This window comes from Anser anser, assembly GCF_964211835.1.
Source record: "Anser anser genome assembly, chromosome: 2".
Taxonomy (NCBI): domain Eukaryota; kingdom Metazoa; phylum Chordata; class Aves; order Anseriformes; family Anatidae; genus Anser; species Anser anser.
In genome coordinates, this window is record NC_139721.1 from 131,685,248 (window position 1) to 131,709,985 (window position 24,738).

At 36.9% G+C, this 24,738-nt stretch overlaps 1 protein-coding gene across 10 annotated transcripts in view; it reads left to right on the top strand.

Annotated features, from left to right (window-relative positions):
• The window catches only part of CRPPA (CDP-L-ribitol pyrophosphorylase A), a gene marked incomplete at its 5' end in the record, with an annotated part of 126,773 nt that overhangs the window by 18,156 nt on the left and 83,879 nt on the right, over positions 1-24,738 (top strand). For all 10 annotated transcript variants that reach the window (XM_083822865.1, XM_083822870.1, XM_083822868.1 and 7 more), the window contains one exon: positions 9,286-9,435. In XM_083822865.1, the coding sequence (XP_083678991.1) occupies positions 9,286-9,435 (150 nt within the window). The remainder of the gene's footprint in view (positions 1-9,285; positions 9,436-24,738) is intronic.

The window sequence follows — 24,738 nt, forward strand, 5'->3', positions numbered from 1 at the left end:
TATATATATATGCAGTCTTAATTTTTGAGGAAGTTTCAGCTATCAGTAACCTTGAGTTTGCCATAGCTAATTGAGGCTCTGACATGTCGTGATGTACATGTACTATCCCCAGTTACTCAGATAATATGTTCTGATAAAGGTGACCTCATTAGAAGAAATGTTTTCTTTTTCTTAAACAGTGTCATAAATATACATTACATTTGTTTAAGGAATCTTGTCTCTTTGAAGTTGGTTCAACGTACAACATAGCGTCAGCTCATTAACATTGGATCAAAGTGTATATTAAATTTCTGATTAAACATCCCGTCTTTTGCAGCTAGGAATAAACACAATTATAATTTCTTCCTTCCTGGTGTTGGTTTAAGATTAACATGTGTCCAATTTTAGTGAGTTCTGCTGTTGTTCCTAGCCAGCTGGGTAAACAGACTTTAAGGAAATTAGGTGAAGTTTAGCATACAAGCCTATTTCGTAGTGTTCAACACACATGTTCTAATTAACCTTCTTTTTGTCTGAGTGATGATTAAGTTTCGTATCTGTGTTACACCAAGCTTGTTTAACATTTCAACCAATACTGTCCTTGAGCAATTAGAGGCTGCCAGTACAAATATATCAAGACAACTGGAATTGGACGGGTTGTTGATGCTACCTACACTGAAGGAACTTCAGCACATCTCTCACCAAGAAGAATTACCAAGATGGTGTGCCCACAGAGATTATTAATTTTAATATTTTTTTCAACAAAATTCTAAGTAAGGTAATTAAGATGTTTAGAAAAACAGCAAGACTTGATCTGTAATGGGTATGCAGCCCAGGTTAGGTATTGTGCTTGTTGGTAGAAGCAATCCTGTCCCCCCCCAAGAACTGCCACTCAAGTTATGTCTGTGCTACACAGTGAAGTCTGGGTTATGAGCATTCGTATAAGTACTGGACTCGTATACTGGATTCGTATAATGCTCTGGACTCGAAGTTGTGTTTCTTAACACAGTAATGAGATTACTTCTATGTTTATTGTGGCCTCTCACTCTTTACTGAGTCATCCTGGTTGTCCTATAGTCTTGTCTTCTTGCCACATCTAGCACTTCAAGGGAAAAGCGTGCAGCTGAGGCAATGCTTTGCAGGGGCCTTTTGAATGTGGCATTAACAGAAGGAGTTTTGAGGGCAGGGGGTGACAGGTTTGAGTCTAATCAACGTAACCAGGCTGCTGCCTTGCCTTGCAGCACAGCAAGTAGGTGGCTGCTGGGTGCAGAATGAGGTTCAGAGAGCTGTACTGGTTCACTCTGAAAGTTGGGCTAGCTTGGGCTTGAACGTGGGTTCACACCCAAGTTTAGAAAACTGTACAGGTATAGCCAAACCATCGTTAGCAGCTACTCCTCTGTATAGGAGTGGTAGCTTATAGTCTGTGTTGTTACTTTGTCCAGTCTTTTCCATCCAGATACAATTGTTGTGCCAGGTAATTGTTTTCCATAAGTTGGCGAGGTGGGACTGATTTGAGGAGACACTTGGTCTTCCATCCCTGCAGTGGAATCAAAAGATTGCTCATAGATTACAGCTTTCAGTTATAGAGAAGCTAAAGTGTAGTCCTATGCAGTAGCTGTATGCCAAATGCAGAAAAGGAAAAGAAAAAAGAAACATAAGAAACATTTTGAAATTCTGTCAACTGCCTTGAATGGACCTTGAAAAAGTTTAGACGTTTGCATGACTGTTTTATTAGATATTCTTTGCTTTACAATATTAGATATTATTTTTATTAGATTAGATATTTTTAGATATTCTAAAGATAGATATCTTAGATTTAGATATCTATATAGATATAATTAGATATTCTTTGATTTACAATACAAAAAATGGGAAAAGAACATTCTCTTAAAAATGTGAAATATTTTGATCTTATAACTGAGTTTTTTGAAATTTTCTTTGAAGGTTTTGGTTGAGAAATTTGAAATAAGAAATCTTTCAGTAAAGATAGTTCTGCTAACTTCAATGGTAATTACTGAGGGTGGCTCATGTTCACTGCTATAGGTACAATTAGCTCGACTGCAGATGTCTGAATAGGAACGCATGTTTCTACCTGTTTCATGCATCACAGGTACTGTGTTTATTTCTGAATCTTTCATTCTGTAGAGGGCTGTGAATGCCCTTCATGGCAAGTAGTTAGATTTGTGTAAAAGAATACTTACCCTGTAGTAACATGTGGAAACGGTTTGACGGAATAAAATGAGAGGAAATTAATCATGGTTATTCTGAGCTTCTTTTGCTGGTTCATAGCCAGACCTAATTTAAACTGAAATTCTTAGGAGATGGTAGTGTTTGGTAACATATAAATAATCTTTCACCTAATAAAAAACATTCCAGGACATATTTGTAAACTATTAAATACCTAGCTTGTCTAAATTAACATACATTGTTCTTCATGGTTGTTATTATGTAGTTGAACAGTGTCCTAATGTAATCCTCGTCTTCATGGAAGAGCAAGATAAAATTGTTTGTGTATTTACCAAATTCACCTCTACAAAATTGACTTTAATTGAGTTCCAGAAAAGATGTATTTGTCTTGCAAAGTGTGACTGACCCCACAATCTCCAGCATACAGTTTCAAAGAAATCAGCTGCTTTGAAGTGATGAACATGTATTTCTAAGTCCAGTGTATCTATGCAAGACACGTTTATTTTTAGTAAGGCAGGGTGACTAAATCATTTGAGAGTTTGGTTCAGTGCTATTTTGTTTGTAAGAGCGGAAAACAAGTCTGATTAAAGAATTAGAATTAATAAATATGAATGTTGAGAAAACATGTAAAAACATCAGAATTGGGCTATTCTTCTGAAGATGACACTCAAAAGCTTTGGATGTGTTTGACATCAGACCTATTTCTAAGTAATTTTAAAACATTGACTGTAATGCTATTAGGATGTTTGAAATATAAAATATACAATTGCTTTACATTACTAGACAGCTGAGGAGGTAGAAAGCATAGGTAAAATGAACTTCAGTGGAGATGAAAGCTCTGAATGGAGAATAAAAGTCTTTCTGGCATAATTCAATAGTAGAAGGGAATCATACTAGAGGAGTGGGAGAGTCTGATCATTTAGGATTAGCTTCTGTAAAGTTTTAGGCTGTGATTCCTCCTTACTTAAAGTTCAGGGTTGCAAATTGGCCATCGAAGTGAACTTTGTGGGTCTGCATTAATACTTGGGGGTCTACTGGGGCAAGGGTGTCCCAACGTGTGTGTGTGTATATATATAAATATAAATATATATATAGATGTATATATATTAGTATATCAGCCTGCAGGACCTCTGGTTACCTGACATTGTTACCCCCTTGCTACTGTTGTAAAATGAACTGAATTCCAGTTGTGGTATTTTTTTGTACAGATTTTGTGCCACTGTTTTTTTTTTTTTTTTTTTTTTTTTTTTAACCTTCCTGGTCCATATCATTCACCTTGCTGAGCGTTGCAGTTACTTGATTGTGTTCTGTTTCGTCCCTGGCTACCAAAAAGAAACATAACGGTGACGCAGGTGTGTTGTTTTCCATGCTGTTTTGGAGCTTCTGGCTGTTCTCGTTCTTGGCAAGTTGTATTCTGGACGTGGAGCGTTGGTCTCAGCTGAATGCACTGTGTGTCAGGGATATTTGTTACCTGGGTAATTCCTTGCTTGTCATATAAGCTTCACCTGCCCCACCCCACACAGATTATTGTGAAGTTTTAGTGAGTTCTGATTTTTTTTTAAGCAACATGAGAATTTTTGATTATTAAATAAAAATAAATCACGCTGCATTGCATTACCCAAATTTGTATTTTTGTATTTGTATTCATTGAATACATCCCTCTAAATCACTTCTGTTCAGAATAAAAGTATGATAAAATAAGAAAAATAAGGTGTTACTGTTAAATGGAAAGGTAGACTAGTATTATGCATATGCCTTGGGTGGTGAGGCACTGGCACAGGTTGCCCAGAGAAGCTGTGGATGCCCCATCCCTGGAGGTGTTCAAGGTCAGGTTGGATGGGGCTTTGGGCAACCTGATCTAGTGGGAGGTGTCCCTGCCTATGGCAGGGGGGTTGGAACTGGGTGATCTTTAAGGTCCCTTCCAACCCAAGTCATTCTATAATCACAGAATTGAATCTATGAATCTATTGAAAATATTTATTACCTCTGTGAGGCCCCTCATTCTATACCTCTTTTCCAGTCACCATCTTTAAATCTTGACTGTATGCTGTGCTGTACGCAGTTATGCAAAAAGCTGAATAGAAAACTGAGAACCTGTTAGTAAATGTTTTTTATTTGTGCTGTTCATGGGTTATAAGAGACCTACTGTATCTAAAGGCTGGTTCAGTGTTCAGCATATGCATTGAAGGAGCTTGCTTCTGTGAGATATTAGTCTATCATTTTCACTGAAGTTGATAGAATTGTATGTTCTTGTGACACTTTAAGATTGTTTTGAGGAAATTATTGATAGAGATTAAATGGATGTGGATTTGTTTTTTTCCCCAGTATTTTGTCTACAAGAAAATTAACCAGTAGCAGTATATGTCTGTTATGCTCAGAAAACCCAACCCCAACCAAAAAAAAACAACTTTAAGAGCTTGCCCACAGTTATTTTACTGCTTTAACGAATCTATTTATCAAAATATATAAAAACAGGGGAAGGAAGAACTATATGCATTTCCTGTTCATGCCAGATGAATCGAAACTAGTGCTTGACTGTCTTTGAAGTGGAGTGGCTTGAAGGTCGTAAAGTGGACATTTAAAGAAAATGTTTAACAGTCCACTATCGGCATAACATTGAGGAACTGTGTATGATACATTTTGTGTGTGATTTTGAAAAAGAATCCACTTGAGATCTGGGTCAAAATGATTAGGAATTGGAAAATGGGAACTCTGTATCGGGTAAGGTTAGTATAAGACATAAACACTTCCTTTAGGCTCCTAAGAGTTTGTGGTAGGCTAATTCAAAGTATAAAAAAGATCTGTAAAACTATCCTGTCATGTTAACCAGTACTTATAATTTTAAACAAGGATACATTTTCTTTGTTTCATTCATTTTTTAAAAATTCATGTCTTAACCTCTTACCCGAGAGCTGGGCCAAGTACCTGTACATTCCTGACATAGATAGCAAGTCAAAGCTTCTCCAATTAGAACAAACAGAACTCACATACCTAAGATTCAGTGTAAATACTCTCTTTACCAAAAAAGAGAGAGGTCTGTTGTTACGGATCTATAACCGAAAAACCAACATGGAAAATCCTCATAAAGAATAAAATATTTGGTGTTGTAACTGAATGGGCATAGGCTGGCTGGATGATTGTGTTCTTCACTTGCACCCCACAGCCATAAGGGGCGTGAGGTTTAGATTTCTGAACTGAAAAATGTTTTCTATAGGCCTGTCTTCAGTACCTAAATCCTCTGTTTCATTCATTTTAAGACTGCTATGAGTGGAAACCAGGAAAGGCTTTGTGCTGAGTAGGGCGGATACCTGAGCTGACCGGAAGGAAATACACCATATATCTTAGACCGTGTCCCTCTTTGGCCTGTGTGTAAGAACAAAATTCACAACTCAATTCTTCTGCTTTTACATGCCAAATATTATGTTTGCACCATGAATGAAGATACCCATGGGCCAATTTTGGAACCAGAAGCATGTGGGGTGAGCTCTGTGTAAGCCATTGTGGGTTTGGCAGCTGTGTCAGCATATGCCAACTAGCAAATATTGCCAGAAGTCTTGCAGATGCAGGATTTCCTGTGCTAGGGGCTCAACCCTCTTGTCCCATACGAAAATAATGCAGAGCATACACAGGCCAAGTTTTCCTTTACTTGATATCTGTTTCTCGCAGTCTGACAGTGGCCTTAGGACCATGCACGGTTCTTGTTTCACCAAGATGGTGAGCTCGGCCCTGCCTAGGGTCACAGCATCTGGTTGAGATGTGTGCATATGTGCCAAGACAGAAAGGACCCGCAGGTAGGTGAGCCAGTACTGAGGAAAACAAACAGACCAGCTGCTGTGTCTTGTCTCTTAGGATTTTCAACTCAATGCTGCACCGTAGCAAGTATGCTCTAGCTCATGACTTCACAGCTTTTGGACCTCAGCTGCTCATTTTCTGTAAGTAGAAACTTAACTGGCATTAAATACAACAGTTTTTAGAGTATGTTCTGCTTTTATGGCATAGAGCAGTTATGGATTGAGTTGTCCTTTTTTGGAATAAAAATTGATTTTTTTAATCAAATGACTGCTTATTATCCTGTTGCTGAATACATAGTTAGAATTTCAGTTGCATGATCTAGGCTGAAGTCATGAAATCTTATTCTTTGTATTAAACTTGATGTTTTCAGTCAGTGTCAAGTATAGTTTGAGAAGCACATCTTACTGTGCTCAGGTTGTGATTTCTCATTGAAACTGGTGGAAAGCAGGTGAAAAACCCTCAGCCTGCCACAATGGACTCAGTTCTGAAGTGATGTAAAGCAAAATTGTAATTGTTAAAAAATGCCATTTGTTAAAATTTAGGCGCCATGAAATTCTCAGGTACTCGAGAAGTTAATTGGGGGCTTTAAAAATGACATGTTTGAATTTATAAGAAATCAGATCTTCCTGAATTTTCTGGAAGAGCTAGGCCTAAGCAAAGCAGGAGACGTGGTTCATTGTTGTCACAAAGATACAGATACAGACATTCATGAATTTTTATTGTGCAATAAACCAGATGTCAAGAAAACAATGTGTTTCAGAGCTCTTTTAAGAATGTCGTTTTGAGTATTTCAATTTTATTTAGAATTGAAGTTTGTTTTTTTGTTTCTCAGAGTGCATGTTTCACTTGTGAGATCTGGTTACGCAAGTCACATTGTATTCCGTTGGCCTGTTTTATGCTTAAAATGTAACATGACATGATTGTTAAAAACTGCAATAAAATATTGGATCAGCCTAAGAAATCCTCCTTTTCTAACTGGTTTTCTGGAATGGTAACTGTTCCAGAAAAAAAAAAAAAGTTAAATAGACTTAACTAATTACAGAAAAACTGTGGCTAGCAGGCTGCTCTGTCTCTTTTCCCATGACCTTCTAATTTTATAACTTTTTTGTGTGTGTGACCAATTAAAATATGACGGCAGAGCAAAATAACATAATCCAAATGCCCAGCAGCTGTGATGTGGAGGTAATAATCCATGTCCTGGAATCACAGAAAATAGAGAGGGTACAAGTTGCAGATAATTTAGTTTTTCTACTTGTGCTTGTGCACAGATTTTCCTTAAAGTACATCTGTTAAGTTTTATTCCTCATTCAAAATGTTGATGTATTACTAAAATTGTAATGGTATTTATTTATTTTGTCAGTTTGCTTCTTCTATGACAGAAGTAAAAATGATCTTGCCTAGGTCAGAAGGATGGACTAGATGACCTTTAGAGATCCATTAGAGACAGCTTTTCTGAATTTCATAATTCTTGCTGATCTTTCTGTACCATGTTTTGCCGCTGGATTACAGAAGATAGTATTTTGCTCCATACAGTGTCTATACAGATATCTACTAATGTTTATTAGAAAGAAAAAGTACTTTAAAATTTCGAGATTGGTTCAGGTACAAACTGACACACAGGAAATTCCATCAGAATGTGAGGAAGAACGTCTTTGCTGTGAGGGTGACCGAGCACTGGCACAGGCTGCCCAGAGAGGCTGTGGAGTCTCCTTCTCTGGAGATACTCAAAACCCACCTGGATGTGATCCTGTGCAACGTGCTGTGGGTGACCTTTCTTGAGCAAGCAGAGTTGGACTAGATGATCTCCAGAGCTCCCCCCCAACCACAACCATTCTGTGATTCTGTGATTCAGGTATCTCTGTCATATGAATCTTTTGAATCTTTTCTATTGCTTCTCCCTGCCCCATGCCCAGGTAGCTCATGCATACCACAGCTCTTTGGGCATGGGATGTTGATTAACATCTCTGTCCTCATTATGTAAAACAATGAACTAAGAAGCTGTATTTTAGACCTCATAAAGTGCTCAACACACTGACTGCAGTCCCCTGTTTTATTGTTCAGTAGTGCGAAAGGGGGAGGGAAGACAACTGTAGTTCTTAGCAGAGGAAGAACACTTAGGGCTCTTTTTGCCACTGTATGGTTATTTGAGGTCAAAAAAATACTGTAAAAAAGGACAAGACTCACATGTCCAAGACTCTCATTGGCACGATTTGCCAATAAAAAAAAAATATGAAATCAGTGACTGTGCTCTTATTTTCTGTCATGAGGTACCCAATGCATTCTGTAGCAAAGTTCTCTAGAAGATCTTTGGTGGCTGCAGTTGAAAGTGTCAGAATTCACCACTGGAAGTTGTTTTCTAGGCATACTCCTTTAAGATGCTGGGTAATTCCAAGTATTTTGGAACAAAAACATTTTTAAAAATTATTACTCAAAATAATGAACAGTATAGTATGTGCGCATCATTCTCAATGATTAGCATTGTTAAAGAGCATGCTTTTCTCTCTGTGGCTTGATAAGCAGTGTTCTCCAGCTGCATCCTTCTCTTGTTGAACAAATTGTATGGATGCCTCATGTTCCAATTATGTAAGTGACTGATGAAGCATAGGTAGATTTTTGGTTACAGAACTGCAAGGAGAGCTCTGTTTCAGAAATGCTATCGATCTTTAATACTCTATTGATAAAAAGATCAAGGAAGTGTGTGTGCTTAATTGCTTTCAGATCTAAGCAAGACCAAAACTGAAATATAATCCTATCAATATCTGTTCTGGGGCACAGTGCTGCTGGATACTGAGTACTTTCTGAGTATACTGTATTCCCAGTGACAGGTAAGTGTGGATGCTCAGTATTTCACAGGATGAATTCAGCAAGGAGGAACAAGCTCAATTTTAAATTTTTGTTCTTGTTGCTTATTTCTGAGCAGTTTAGCCAAATGGAAATCCATGAAAGCAATAGGTGCTGTGGATTGTCAAGACCTACCAGCTGTGTCTCCTGCAGTTTTATATCTAAACAGGTCTATGCTCACAGAAACCACCTAATATGTATGTAGAAGGAAGTCTGATAATGAACATTTCAGGTCTGTATGTGTGTTTACAGTAGATGTTTATAAAGGACTTAGAATTTTTTTTGTGCATCTAAATTGGCTCTCAGTGTGTACTTGTACGGTCTTCTATGGCTATATTGATATGAAAAGTGTCATATGGAGAGATATATAAAAGAGAAATAGACAACTTATTTTAAAGCCCTGATTTTTTTTTTATTTTTTTTTGACTGCAGCTATCTGATATACATTTGTATTAACATTTAGGCCTCTTTTTATGTTTTGTTTCACAGGCAGCAGGAGCAATTCGTCCTTTAGTTTCTACTGTTATTGCCTCTGGTGAAGATGGCTGTTTAGACCACTCATTGGAACGTGCCAGGTACAGAGCAAGTGAAATGCCTCAGGCTTTCTTATTTGATATAATCTATCAAGCATACCAACAGGTAAGACTTTGAGTTTTCTTATAGGACTGTTTTGCCTTTAGTGTGTAAAAACAAACAAACAAACAAAAAACCTCTCATAAATAGGGGTTCAGATCACATCAAATTGGACATCTCATTTCTCTGTGATATTTTGATGACAGTGCTTTATCATTCTCATCTATTCAAATATTTCTGGTATCAAATTGCCAAATACAAGGTGTGTCTGGGGGTAAGGGGTCTAAACTATTGGAAACTATTGATTTGCTTTGAGTTTTATTGTATATGAAATAGATTATTTATATGAGTGGGCTAATGTGCTTAAAGTTAGGTATGTATTCTGTATGTGTTGTTGATAGAGTATCAAACAGAGTTCTGCATACACAGTGTAGTAATGGCATTATATAATAATATGATGAGATCCAGGCTGTTTTAAAACACTTGGATAATATTACCTTGATACATCTAGAGAAATGTTTAAAGTGTTTCATACTGCATGTGTTATAATAAATGATCATATTGTACAGACTTTGATTACTGGCTGAAAATATTCTACATAGTGTCTTGTAATTATTTTTTTTCTAATGCATCATGTTAACTTCATCTTTATTTAAGAAAAACAAAAACTGTGGGTAGTATAATAAACCCTGACTTTTTTGCCTTTATCCCTCTTGAAGATTGCTTTCATTTGCCCCACCCTGCATTCACAGTTTACTGGAAACACTCCAGGCTTTCGTCTCGGCATTCTACTTCCTTTTCATTCATCACCTTGTGGAAATTGCCTGTCCTCCAGGTATCTTCTAGATTGACTGGAAGCAGAGCATTTCTTCATTTGTCACTTGGAAAGAATTATTTTTCACTCCACTAATGCTGACAGTCATGCTTCCCATCAGTCTTTCATTTCTAGAGTAAACAAGACAAAATTACTGATAGTGCAGAGCTTTGAAGTCACCAACAACAGAACAAATGCGTGGACAGGCAATGAAGAGTACTTTGAAATGCTGGCAAAAATTCCATACCCTTTATGCATGATACCTGAAGCTATTCCTAGGTGCTGAAGATGAAGGGTTGTCCAAGATGAAGAACTACTACAGTGACTGTACTAGCTCCAGCCATTTTACTTCTGATGGTAGGCAGGTGGAAGTTCTTGATGTATACAGCTGATATGTCAAAATGAAAGTCTCTAGCTTGAATGTAGTGGGCATACCTGTGATAAAGGCAGTGTATACATGCACGGAACACATCTCAAGAGACAACAGCTACTGTTGCAACCATTTCTTTCTTGTTGGTGTGTATCTGTTTTGGCAAATTGCATGTTTATGTGTTTTCTCAAAAACAAAACAAAACCCCTCTATTTTTTCCTACTGTTTGCTCTTATTTTGCAGATACAGTAGGGCTGGCAAATACATAAAAAAAGTTTTTGCCCCTTATTGCCTTGCTCAAAAGGCAACTATATTTGCAATCCCTATGTTCCTCTGAATAGTGTTGTCTTCTCACATATGCATTCCATCAGTTTTCTTTTTTATATCCCTGCTCTTTCAAGAACAAGCCACCAAAGTTGTTAGCAAACAACCAAGGCTATGGTTCCTTGTCCCCAGTTCCCTTTGCATTGGCTAAATTCTGGTCATTTAAATGCTCTGTGCCTTGGAGCTCTGAGAAGGATAACACTTCTCTAAATCTCTCAACTCATATTGTTTGCTAATTATTTATGTTTCAATGGTGCCTAGCTGTCCAAGTCAAGGATTAAGACCCTATTGTTCTGGGAACTGTACAAACAAATAAAAAAAGATAGATAATCACTGTCCTGAAGTTAGAATTTAGTAAAGCTACTGTAGGGCAGATTTTTGTAGGAATAGATGCAGCTTATGGTACTTCACAGATGCCCATCAGTGGTCCCCACAACACGGTAAAGTAGGTAAGTATCATTGTACAGGTGAACAAACAGATAAAAATCATGTTGTTATTCATGTTGGAAGACACTTGCAGTTCTGGGAGTTGAACAATTCAGTTCAGCTGACTTGGCTTGTGATTATGATCCCACTTTTGTGCGGTTTATGCAGTTGTGACCTTTATGCAAAAACAGTGTGGGGAAAAACAGCAGTCAAACATGCATTCCTTAGAAAGAAGTAGCCCATTTGAAATTTGCTTCAAATAACATTGGGTAATGTGGAATACTGCTCTTAAACTCTTTCTATTTAAATGCATCATCTGCTGTGAGTAGGTAGAGAGTTATCTTCCAGATTTGTTCTTTTCCATAAATGTATGATCTCTGGGTATCTTAACTACTAAGTTACACCTTTCAATTAAATATCAGTTCTCTTATTCTTACAAGCTACACATCAACAGCCCTTTTTGCTTTTCTTGCCTGGCACAGGTTTGAGCAGAGCAAACTAGTTTTCTCATTTACTTTTGTATGCTCTTTTTCTTTCTCAAATTAAAAAGCATTTCTTCAGAAACCTTTTTCTATTTCTTGCTTGATTAAAAAAGGACAATGGTAGTTTGGGGAACAATACATGCCTTGTACATAAAATTATTGAAGTAGATATAAACAATGTCAGATTGATTTGCAATATTATCTTAAAATATATGTATATTACAGTGAATCCCTTTGCCAGTGGTGCCAAAAATCAATGTATTTGAGGACATTCAGACAGATTATTTGCATGCATTTCTTTGTGTTGCATCTCAGTTTTTATGCTGGATCTCAGCATAGTTTTCACTCTTATCTCTTGTCTGTGACCTTAAAACATACGTTTTCCGAACAGGTATTTTGTGTTCAGGTCCTAATGTAAGTCTGACCATGTCAAGACTTCTGTCATCATAAATAGTAACTTCTCAGCTTATAGTAGTGCTGTTGGAACCTTTTAACTTTTGTTGCTCAAAAATTGCATGTACTTCCATTGTCCTTTAATGACTGAGAGGAATGTAAAACATACATTCCTCATTGCTCACATATCTGATATTTAAGTGGTGCACTAAAAACATTTAAAGTCTGTATTGAAATTAAGCAGAACCCACAATAGAGAGCAGAGCTAAAATGATGTCTTGATCTTAAAAGGCCTCATTACTCTGGCTTGTGTGTCATTAGATAGAGTACTTAGAATAAATTGCTGTGGTTTAATGTGGCAGGCAGCTATTTATTTACTCCCCTCCAGTGAGGTGGGGGAGAGAATCAAATTGGGGAAAAAAGGTAAAACTCTTAGGTTGAGATGAAGACAGTTTAATAGGACAAAAAAGGAAGGGATGTTAATAACAATCTATATAGAAAACAAGTGATGCACGATGCAGTTGCTCACCACCTGTCAACTAATGCCCAGCCAGTACCCGAGCAGCAGCCAACTCCCTCAGTTTTACTGTTCAGCATGACACCACGTGGTGTGGAATATCCCTTTAGCCAGTTTGGTCACCTGTGCTGGCCGTGTCCCCTCCCAGCCTCTTGTGCACCCCCAATTTACTTGCTGGCAGGGCAGCTTGAAAAGCCAAAAGTCCTTGACTCACTGTAAGCACTGCTCAGCAACAACTAAAGCATGGGTGTGTTACCAACACTATTTTTCTCCTAAATCCAACACACGGCAACATGCCAGCCACTATGAAGAAAACTAACTCTATCTCAGCTGAAACCAGGGCATAAAAGAATAGGCGTGAGTTTTGGCAGATATGGGCACCTACTCCTATATTTAATGCTGCCTACCGCTTTCTGTTGCATATCTTTGTTCTGTTGGTTATACGATGCATGGGAAAACAGCTGTTTATAATACTTCACTTCTGGTACAGTGAAGTATTCTGATGCCCCTGCTTTGTAATAGGACTTTAGACTTGGGCATTGGAATCACTCTGAAGAGAGAAATGGATGAATTCTGCAGGCCTCCTTACATGCCTCTGAGTGTTACCATGTCACATATAACGTATATGCTTCCTCACCTCATATCCCTATAAAATACAGCACTACTTATGTGCTCTTCAGTTTAAGTACAGGTTTTATTTGGTATGATAAGTACTTGACGCAAGGTGGGCAAGTGACAGACACAAAGAACTGCAAGAGGAGTGAGAACTTTATTTAAAATGTATCTTGTATCTCATAGGCAGGAATATGAGGCTTTACTTTAACCAGGGTTTTTTTTCCTGGTGACGTTGGGTAAATGGCCATGTAAATGTGTTAAGGGGAAAAACCTGTTGTTATAGCAGTGGTCCTAGTTCTGGTATATCCCAGTTAATGAATTCGTTTCACGCAAAATGTAATGAACTGTACCAAAACCTGTAAATATTAGCAGTGAATTAGTTAAACTATTTTAAATCAAAAATGCAAATCTCTAACGACTAGTGAAACCTGTGGAAAGGTTGTACAATCACAGAGCTCATTACTTGCTTCTATTCTAACCTACCTGGGACAAATACAGCCAACAATTATTACTATTTTTTTAAATAAGAAATTAATTCCTGATCTTTGGAAACACTTTTTTTCCTCCTATTCTTATCAGCCCCTAGGAAAATCAGAAAAGTTTAAGTGCTAACTGAAAATCCACACTTTCCAAAGACAGCAAATAAAGGATGAATTCCTTAGAACAGACTTGTTCATTTTTGCTTAAGGTAGTTTCATATTTCTGTTCAGCCTTTTATATTAAATAGGAACAAATGCAAAGTATGATCCTGTAAGCCTGGGAGGAGGGTGTGGGGGTGAAACTTCACTTACTAGAAGTCAAGTGTTCCCCTGGAGCAGTATCTTATAAGGAATTAGAGTATCAGGAAGTCAGGTAGACTACTTTTTTTCTTTAATCAGAGTAGGCTAAGACTGGTTTCTCTGATACCTCGTTATGACATATTGTGGAATGCACAGAGATCCGTTGTCTTTTATACAAAACATCTTGTTATGTCATGTCACAGTGACAATACAGAATGGCTGAAGTACTCAACAAATCATTATGTATTTTAAATCTATCTACCAAAGTAAGGAAGGTAGCAGGAACAATTAAACAACTTTGCCTTTCCTGATCTGTCAGAGAAACAACTGAAAATGCAAGCAGGAGAGTGGTATGCAGAAGATCCTCAATAGCTTCTGTGTTGGAGATGTAAACCAAAAGCCTAGGGAGGAGGGTATGATTGTTAAAGAAACGTCAGATTATGCCATGGATGGAATAGAGTTGCTCACCATTTCAACCAGTGTGGTGAAGTTAAGGGCATGGCAAGAGCTACGCATAGCTGAAGAAGAGGCGGGACATTTTAGAAGGCTATTAGGCAGGATTTTGTCACATATAGATGACACTGCAAAGTCTGATCACTATTTAAAGACAGTGATAGCTTTATACCAATCTTTTGTACATTGTTTTAGAGGTAGATCTTCTGTACCTGGGATAATTTACCACAAAAGCTGTAAGATATTTTTCGGTGTTTGTATTGCATTTTTGTTCATCTGTTGATAGTAGACCTTTTGTAGGTTCTGGAAGTTTATATTTAGCTAATCAGAACAATGAAGCTGAAAAAAAAAAAAGGTACAGGAAGCAGGAATATCCATTAAAGGAGGCTAAACTTCAGCATGTTTAGAGATGCTTCTCTGCTGCCTACCTTACAAAGACCCCCAAGAAACAGACAAACCTTAGGGGATCTATCTCATCTGTAAAGACTAGGTAGAGGCTAGTATTTTGGGGGGCTACACTACATTAGTGCGTCTGTTCATAGCCAACATTACCCACTTTTTGGATAATAAGCAATCACATTTGCTTATGGGAGGCTCCAGCATCTGCCTGCATAGGAGAGAGCTGCTATATATATGCATAGTAATGACAAGACACAAAATAATAGTGTGTCAGGGAGAATCATGCAAATACTTTGATGCTAAATTCTGGGAGACAGATGTTCTTCCACTCCCAAAAAATCATTACAAGATGTCCCCAGATGAAGTTGAGATGGGGAGAAGAGAGATTCTGCAAACTGTGCAACCAGATCCTCAGCAGAAGAAAAGGAAGAATTTTTTAAAGTCATGAAATCCCAAATTTTTTCTTGTCTACCAAACCCCTGAGAACGTTCAAGGAAGATTTTTTCAGAGTAAGAAAGGAAGTTGGCTATTGTTAGGCCCATTGTAGAAGTATTTGCTCAAAGTATTGTCTTTTCTGTATGTAAATAATAGGGAGTGTATTCCATGTGGATTTTGTAAACTTCTAAAGTGCTTTTTGAAAGGGCACATTACTGGGATTCTTCTTCAAACATGTGTGAAACATTTTAGTATCCTCTGTAGCAGGGGAAGTGGAGTCAGCTGTAGCAGTTTAGTAATATTTTGGCATAGGTCAGGCAAGTCCTTCGAGGCAAAATGTCTAGACTGATTTGGGGATTTTCCTGTGGGTTAGTTCTTTGTTAAAGAAATCAATGTCTGTCAAATTAACATTGCCAGAAGCACCAGGCGATTAAATGAACAGTAGCGGACAAATTGTTGACTAAAACCTTGGTAACTTTGGGAGCAAGGGTCAGACTCAGAAACAGGACCAAAGGGTCAAAATGCAAATGAGGCAGAATTTGGACACTTCAGTCCAACACTGGAATCCTTAAAAGAACAATAAAACAGACAACACTGTTCACCTCCCTCCTAAGGCTAAAGGTACCTGAATCTTCAAGGCACCTGAACTTTTAAAACATTCAATATACATTAAACTTTGTTTATGCCAAGGCATCAAAGTTGTGGCTGGGCTGAACAGCTTAATATTCACTAGAGGAAAAAAAAAGGATATGTAAATCTTTGCCTGATGCCGTTCAATCACAAATTGATGCTATGGGTCAGAGCCATTTTGGTTTTGTAGTATAAAGACATTGAAAATGTTATCACCACTATTTTTAACAGATGTCAAAAAGTAGGTAAGACAAGTAGATTTTATCATAACCTGTAATGTATTGTTTCTTGGCCTTCATCTTTTTTTTGAAAAAGAGGCAGCTATCTTTTATTAAGTGTATTTTGTTGTGAAGATAAGTTTACCTCATTCTTCAAATGCATCTTGTGATTTATATATATAGTTTGTGTGTGTGCATGGACATCCACTTCATTTTCTCCCACCCCCCAGCTTTGATCACCCACAGTGCTTAACTCTATTTTGTTTTTTAATTATATGGACAGGTCTTCTACATACATGCCCTATAGCATTGTATTGTTCTGTTCTTCCTAACTCTGCATTTCAGTTTGTTTCTATAGGTTTTCTTCTTTCTGATCAACTGCATTCTGAAATACTGAAGCAAAAAGTGATACATGAAGTAGATGAGCTAGCTAAAATAAGCAATAGTACTCTACTACCTGTGAGTTGTATGAGGACAATATTACAAGCAAAAGCCCTTCTTCATATGGAGTCCTGAAAATAACATACTTGCATCTACCTATAAAATGAAATAGTAGTTTTAATATAATTGCTTACTTGGTTGGTCCTAGGCAACGTACTTGGCTGAAGTAGCATGGATTATTTCAGCTTGTTAAAATTCCCATTCCAGTTCCTTTGATGGTATAATAATATAGATTTTAATGAGCTATATAGTAATATCAAGATGGGGAGTATCTACATTTTTCATTGTGCTTGTGAAATAACTAAAGGAGCCTTTCTGCTGATTTGTCCATGGATCATTAAGGTTTTAGATCCAATTGTTTGACAAGAAAATATGCGTAGGTCCTAAATGACTAATGATAACTTAGTATCTCATTTCTCCTTACATAAGAATTTTTGACTTTGTTAACAGCTTCCCCTGCTGTGTGGTCCATTTCTGCTTGGATTTTGTCTCTGGTTTTAGTCCCATTTGAAAAAAAGACTTTGAACTTCAGCAGAACCTGAGTTCTGTTCCATTTAATTCCTGCTGAAAACCGGTACTTTTTTGGTTTTGATGCAAAATTATAATGCAGTTAATTTGTAATAATTTAGTTTTGCAGAAAATTTTGATTTGTTTTTCTCCATTCGGGCTGATGCACACAGACTATTGCTTAAGTAGATGGTTGTCATCCTCATCTAAATGAGCATTAGGTTGTAGTTCTGAGTATTTTTCCAACATTATATAGTTACTTCATCTGGCATATTCTTACCCCAATAGCTTGGTTGTAAAATTTATAGGATTGAGTATTTTCTTTTTTCCCCCTTCCCTATGCTTAAAAACTACCCAATTTTACAGACTTATTTTCAGGTTAAATATATTTAATGAATTTTGTTCAGCAGGGCTCCTTTTGTTCTGTTTATTCAGAACCTGCAGCTAGATTGGTGGTCTGTTGAGAAAACTATGCTAGCTTAGATAGCTCTGTACTTGATTAGTTCTTTGGCACAATGGTAGAGCCAGGATATTGTATGAATCCCCACCTTGCCCTAATTAATTTCCGCCACAAGAATGTTTGGAGAAATTCTAATGCCTTGCATAAGAAAAAAATAAAAGTTTTTTTTTGCTAATGGGATAATTACTTCCATTTTATTGCACTCCTCATCCTGTAGGATCTCAGAGCACTTTGTGAATTTACATATAAACTCTTGGAACTGTTTGATGCAGCAGTGCAAAGCTACCACACCCTGGGTGAAATCAGGCATCTCTGTGGTAGTGAAAGATATAATTTGGTGGGGATACCTTAGGGAGATGTACTGCCATTATTAAAGCTGGAAATTAGACTGGATTATGAGTGTTCTTGCACGTGTTACTGGATTTACCCTGATAAAAGTAAGGTATCCACAAGGATAACCCATTTGGCGCAGACTCAAAAAGTGCTAAATACTGAGTGAGAATCACTGTATCCAGCTGACAGAAGACCACCCATCTAAACTGTAGTCTGCTCCATATTTTGAGAGAGCTAAGAATAACACAAGGTAGTGGTGCTAGAGATTTTCACCTCAGTTACCTACAGTTTAGTGCATCCAAAGGAAAAGAAAAAGACCACTTATGATCTTGCATAATTTCAAGAAGTGGTCCTCTACATAAGTTCCAAGCGTGAATAATGTCAGTTAAAAAAAAAATAAATTACAAAATGGAACATTCACTTTAGCTTAGCCTGAGTTGGACTCACATTGGCTTCTAAGCCTGATCAAATTGTGTTGTTGATGGCTTGATTTTAGAGCTTGGTATATTTAGAAATCTCCTTACTTGAAAGGTAGTGAATCATAACTTATTTACATTTTCTTCAAATAACCTAAGTAATCTGTAGCTTTCTACACTGAGAAAAAGTTTTTCATTTTGTCTTTGTCTTGTTCATGTAACTCTTCTCCAAATATTTTTACAATTTAAAGGATATTTTTTGAAGTGTAAACAATGAATCCTAATACACTATTTTGACTACTACTGTTGCTACATAGAATATTAACATTAGTTCTTTCTTCTTGCTGTTGTAAGTGGAACATGACCTTTTAAAAAGCTGAAATTGCATATGTGGTCTGAAATTCCATGTTCAGCTGGTTGCTCAAAATGACTCCTGTGTCCTTTTCTGATACCAGAAAAGTCAATACTGCCTTATAGTTACTCTGGACCTTGTTTTATGAGGTCAATCTGATTAATAACTAGCTCTTAGTTGCATAAGGTATTTCATCGTCATGTTAATATCTACTGTTCATTCTCACCTAGTTTGTATTCTCACTTTTATTGTGCTAGTTTGTGTGGGCTTTGTTGCAGTGACATTGGGAATATATCCACTGGTGTGGCGCAAAGAAAGGCTGAGGTTTGATTTTTGGTGATTTGTTATTGTTTCATGATTGTATGTCACCGTGGGGACATTACTAACAATGAAATTTGTCCCAGTTGTCAATCATGTGCACACAATGCATGCCTAGAGTACTGTCTGCTGTCACAGCAAATAATGTGCTTTAGCTAGTGCTCTTTCGTGTGTCTTTCACCTTGATTCCAGCGGAAGGGAAATGACTTTAAGCTCTCCAGCTGCACTGTTGGGTGCATTCTGTATGAATCTAAGTACAGAGGCAGGAAATTCTTGCACCAAAAAGAAACGCCTCTTGTGCACTAAACCGGTAATGTACCTACAACCCTTAACTTCCTGTCTGTGCTTACGGGTACCCTTGTTTCGTTGGTAAAGCACCTCCAGTTATTCTGTATTAATTTATTTTTTTTAATAGCAAAGTTGCACTTTTTGCCCTCTTTCTACAGGTTGATTGTGATTTGTTTAGCAGAACACAGCAGACCTCTTTCTCTGGACGGATTCAGTCATGAGTTACTCTGGGTCTGTGGGCATTAGGGCTCTCCATCTAGTCAACAAAAGAACTAGGGATTTTCAAAATAATACTACTAGTGTTTTTATGATTTGGGGGTAAAGTCGAGCCCATGTACTTTCTCTCTATGGGATGATTGCTTTGTTTGGACTTCCATGTGTGCCTACCACTCCTACTGTCTAGCAGCTAGTTGTGTACAGTTAATAGCAATCATCAGTCCCAACAGAGAGAGATTACAAACTGCTTTCAAAGAGGACTAATAGGAAGAAATGGCATAACTGGCTTTACTTGGGAGCTGATATGCCCACCTACAGCAGCAGTATGGAATGTGGCTGCAGGTGATGGCAGTGTGGGCTGCATTCATTAACCTGGGAAGTTTATTCCAGAAAAAGAAGAAAAAAACTACTCTTTCATGGAAGTGTTACTTGTTTTTAACCCTTGTCTCTAATTTTAATCAAAATTGACAGAGGCGTAGTTTTTGAAACTATGGGTTTTGAAAAATCAGTGAGTGTGAGGAGGATGTAAACCAACTTCACTGATAGGAGCCTAAATTAGAGCCCTCAGCTCTGTGGCTGGAATGTGAAGCCAGCAGTTATGTTCTGTTTTTCTTTGTCACAAACCTTTTAGCATACGGGATCTGGGAACCAACCAATGCATAGGTTCTTGAACAGGTATTCAGTGGACTTAGAAGCAAACTGAGTACTGAAATGTTGCAATGGGTGGTATTCAGGAGATGTAAAGGTAGAGTGCACGGAAATCATGGTGTGTTTTGATAGGGTACTTGTGGTTACTGCAGTGAGAGGCATTGGGATATAGGTTGCAGATCTGCAGGAAAACAATCTTGCGTAATTCTGTTATGGAGTTAATTACTGTATCTTTATTCTTGTCACTGTGAACCACTGCTGCATCTGGATGTGTGTAGCAGCAATTTTAATAATTAACTTCAGTAGAAAATGTTTCAGTGATGAGTTTGTTTGAACTTGCGTTTGTCTCACTTCTTTTTCTCATTTACCTGTTTCATCCTTTTGTTTGCTGCTTCCATTACTTCTTATTTAGTTGTTGTGAACTGTATATGTAGACTGAGTATACGCATATGCAGGCTGAATGCTTGCAGCAGATCCACGGTTACAGCTGTCTTAAATTCAGCACTTTCTGGATTCAATGGTAGTGAACATGGCAAAAAATAAAAATAAAAAAAAAATCCTTAAATATATGATGACAAAAAAGACATTTAGATTCAGCAAGTGTGTCTACTTATTCAACTTAGTAAAACGTTCTTGATGCTGCATAATGGTCTGTTTATGATGTACTCTGGCACTTCAGCAGCGGAAACTTTTGAGTGGAGAGGAACTGGAAAAAATCATAAAGATCTGCGATTGTTAATTAGTTATGCATTTTAATTGCAAGTCTTCTGGTATTGTTGTAGAATGGGTTTACATGGGAGAGTAAAACTGGGGTGCTAACTGCTGGTAACAAGGGAAAAAGTGCTAAAGATGACATAGCCAGTACTTAGAGAAGTAAGACCAATTCTACACAGGCTTTAAAAATTCATATGTAAAGGAGCAAGTGTGAAGACTTTCTTTCAATTAATAAGTAAAGATTATTATTTTTGTTCCCTTATTTTGTAAGCATAACAATTCAGGAATGATGAAACAATAAGAAAATGTCAGTACTTTAATGAAAATTCATATTGTATCTGTATTAGTTCTGCTTTTATCAGATCCTGGAAATCAGATCAGGTAATGAGATCCCACGTATCTGTTCAAGGTTTTTTTATCAATTAAAGATGCAGTAAAATGATGCATATCAAGAGTTAAATCATTTTTTATTGTTAAATGCTACTACTTTAATACTTCAAACAGTTGAAATGCTATATTGGAAACAAGTTAGCTTATGGACTTCTGGTAAGTCCCATGAGATGCTGTCTGCATTGCTGCTCTTTTCTCTAAGCCTTTGTTCTATGCCAACCATAGGATAGCTTGCTTCTTAGGAAGTAATACTGTTTATCGAAATATTTTGGAACTACTCCGGGGGGTGGAAGAAGAAAAATCGGTGTAATGCTAAAATCTGGATCTCACTCCACCCATAGTACTTTACTCAAACATCCACTCTTGGAAAACAAGCAAAAAAAAGTACCCACAAAAAAAACAATCCCCAAAACTACCTATTAGAATGCCTTTGAATATTCAACAGATCAAAAGCATTTTTAAATAATGTGTTTCCTTCTGTGTCATTTAAAGAGCTAAACAAATCTGTGGTTTTTTTTTTGTTTGTTTTTTTGTTTTTTTTCCTTTTGTGGATATGTTTTGTGCCAATATTTCCAGCTGTTTCCACCATTTCAAATCTGTGGTCTGAAGCTTAAACTATGTCTATTGTTTCACAGAGCTGTGTGTGCATGACAAGGATGGTTAACTGCATTGTGTCAAACTTTGTTAAAAAGTTTTTCAGTCAAAAAGAGAATTTAGAAATAGTAAGATTTTGAAAGAGATGGTCGTAATGTAAATTAGCTCTGAATGTACAATGAAGTAAATGTAGAAGATTTAGGATAGGATGCTAATTTTTACATGCCTGGGTCAGTAAGAATTTTCCTCTATTCCTCTGTTCTACCATTTTTTATTATAGGCACTCCCTGACAATGCTTGAATTCAGTAACAGAATTTCTTAGAGCAGTGCAGAAGCTTTCAAATTGTACATCTTAAATACAGATTTAAATTTCATGTGTGGAGCTGTTTAGTTTGTGAATAATATATAAACTTAACTGGTCTTGAGCTGATGCTTCCATTTCATTGTTCTCTGACATGAGTATATTAGACGTGCAGGAGAGTACACTGTGACAATATGTTTAGGTTTAAACAATTACAGATAATTAGAGTGGTAAATGTCATGATGTACAAGTGTTAGTGAAATATGTTTTTAATTATTACTTTGCTTTGTGTCTTATTTCTGCCCTTGAAGTCAGCAATACCCTCAAGATGCTTTATCCCATTTATGGAACTGCTCCACTCGCTACTAATTATGTATAATTAATACCTTGCTAAAAAGTTGGAATTGCTTAGTCTTGTCCTAATATCATTTGTTACTCATATATTTTAAAAAAAGCTTAAATTTAATTAACACTAAATTATTTCAGAGAGAAACTTTTCCGAAAGTCTCTTCAATTCTGAGGCAAAAGAAAAATAAATGCTCTTCAATCTGTATGTTGTGCACGTTAGTAGATAATATTTTGCATACTACCTTAAAATTTTCCTTAAAACAAAACAAAACAAAAAACATTTTGGTAATAAATATTTGGAATCCGAAGTTAATGGGTAATTTATCTCTGGACTTCTGTATGCAAGAGAACACTCAGTTTTACCTATTTTGGAGCTTGCGTTCCCTATTCCTTTACATTTTATGTTGACCTTTTTTATTTCTTGAATATTTAAAGAATAGAAATCATTTCTGCATTATTTAAAAATATTCCAAAGTGTCTTTTTGTTGCCCTTTTTTTCTTTACTATCCTGAAAGTGGTTTCCTTTCTTTTCAAGTTACTTTATCTTCTTGTTTTTTCTCTTTCTTTTTTTTTTTTGGTACTCAAATCTGTTAAAAACTGCTATAGAGAAGTAGAACAGTTAAATAACTTTTATTTCTAAGTGGAATTTAGAAAATGATCCTCTTTTGATTGCAGTCATGATAATGATCTAAAACGACAGAAATTACTAACTTAATATAAAAGTGACAACTGTTTGACTGTCTGACTTCTCTGTATATTAGTAATATGATTCACACGTGTAATGCTGATTATTTCCTTGAAAATCACTGATGCATTATAAAACAAGAGTAGAAACTAAAAATTTCCATCCTGCTTTTTAATGAAATTTCTTGAGCAAATAATAAAAAAAGTGAGTTGTCTTTCAGCACTCTCCTTTGGATCTTCCTTAACCCACTTTAGCATTCTTGACGATCTTGAATGCTGGAGGAGACTATGAATTATTGAGCACATTTGGACTGCCACATTCTATTCTAAACACTGGAATTGTTTTCATACGTGGTTAAATTCACACACTGGAAGGGTTATTTCAGCTCTTGTAAAGGAAAACTTGTGCATTGCAGAGTTAATTGTTGGTCTTTCTGGAGTCAACCAGCACGTTGTTTGAGGTTGCTGAAGCTGACAACAGCCTGCTTTTTTATTAGGATGTTTTACCAAGGGCTTGCTAAGGAAACTGAACAGATTTGGAATAAGAGGGAAGACTTAGTGTAATTCTTAGTTAAAAGATAAGAAAGAAGAGTACATAGGTTTTCATAGCAAGAAATCACCAGTATAGTTTTGTGAACATGTGCTGGGATCTGTGCATTTCATTTATAAAAAATTTGGAACAGGAAGTGATGATACCCATTTTTTCCTAGGTAGTAGAGATGTGAAGAGTTGAGAACTAAGAAGAGTTATAGACTGTGCATTTAAAAGGAAAGATAAGATTAATAGGCAAATGTAGATAAAGTTGTATACACAGAGAGGGATAATTGTCATGCAGCTCATGAAATGGTTAAGGAAGGAATGGAAACTGGCAGGAGAACCATTATCATAGAATCACAGAATGGCTCAGGTTGGAAGAGACCTTAAAGATCACCCAATTCCAACCCCCCTGCCATGGGCAAGGACACCTCCCACTGGACGAGGTTGCTCAAAGCCCCATGCAGCCTGGCCTTGAACACCTCCAGGATGGGGCATCCACAGCTTCTCTGGGCAACCTGTTCCAGTGCCTCACCACCCTCTGAGTGAATTTCATCCTAACATCTAATATAAATTTCCCCTAAATCATGCCATTTTAAGTCTTGTTTCTCAGATGTTACATACAGTTCTAATGTTTCTACCACAGGAGGGTTGTATTAGAGCTGGGATTGTTTTACAGAAGGGCAAAAGCATTGATCAGAGTTGTGAAGTAGCTTCCATACATGGAGTGACTGAATTAACATCAAACTCTCTATCCATGGAAAGAGATAACTGCGAAGAGATGTGATGGAGCACTTTGGAGGGCATGGAAGGTGGTTTGGCACTTCCTGTTCTGCCAAAACAACAGAGCATGAGATGAAAAGAGCTGAAACAAAGACAAGAACAGATGTCTTGTATTGCAGTGTGTGGCTTAAAGTGTGATGCTCCCTGATGCAGGTGCTAAAAGCACACTGCTGTTCAAAAATAATT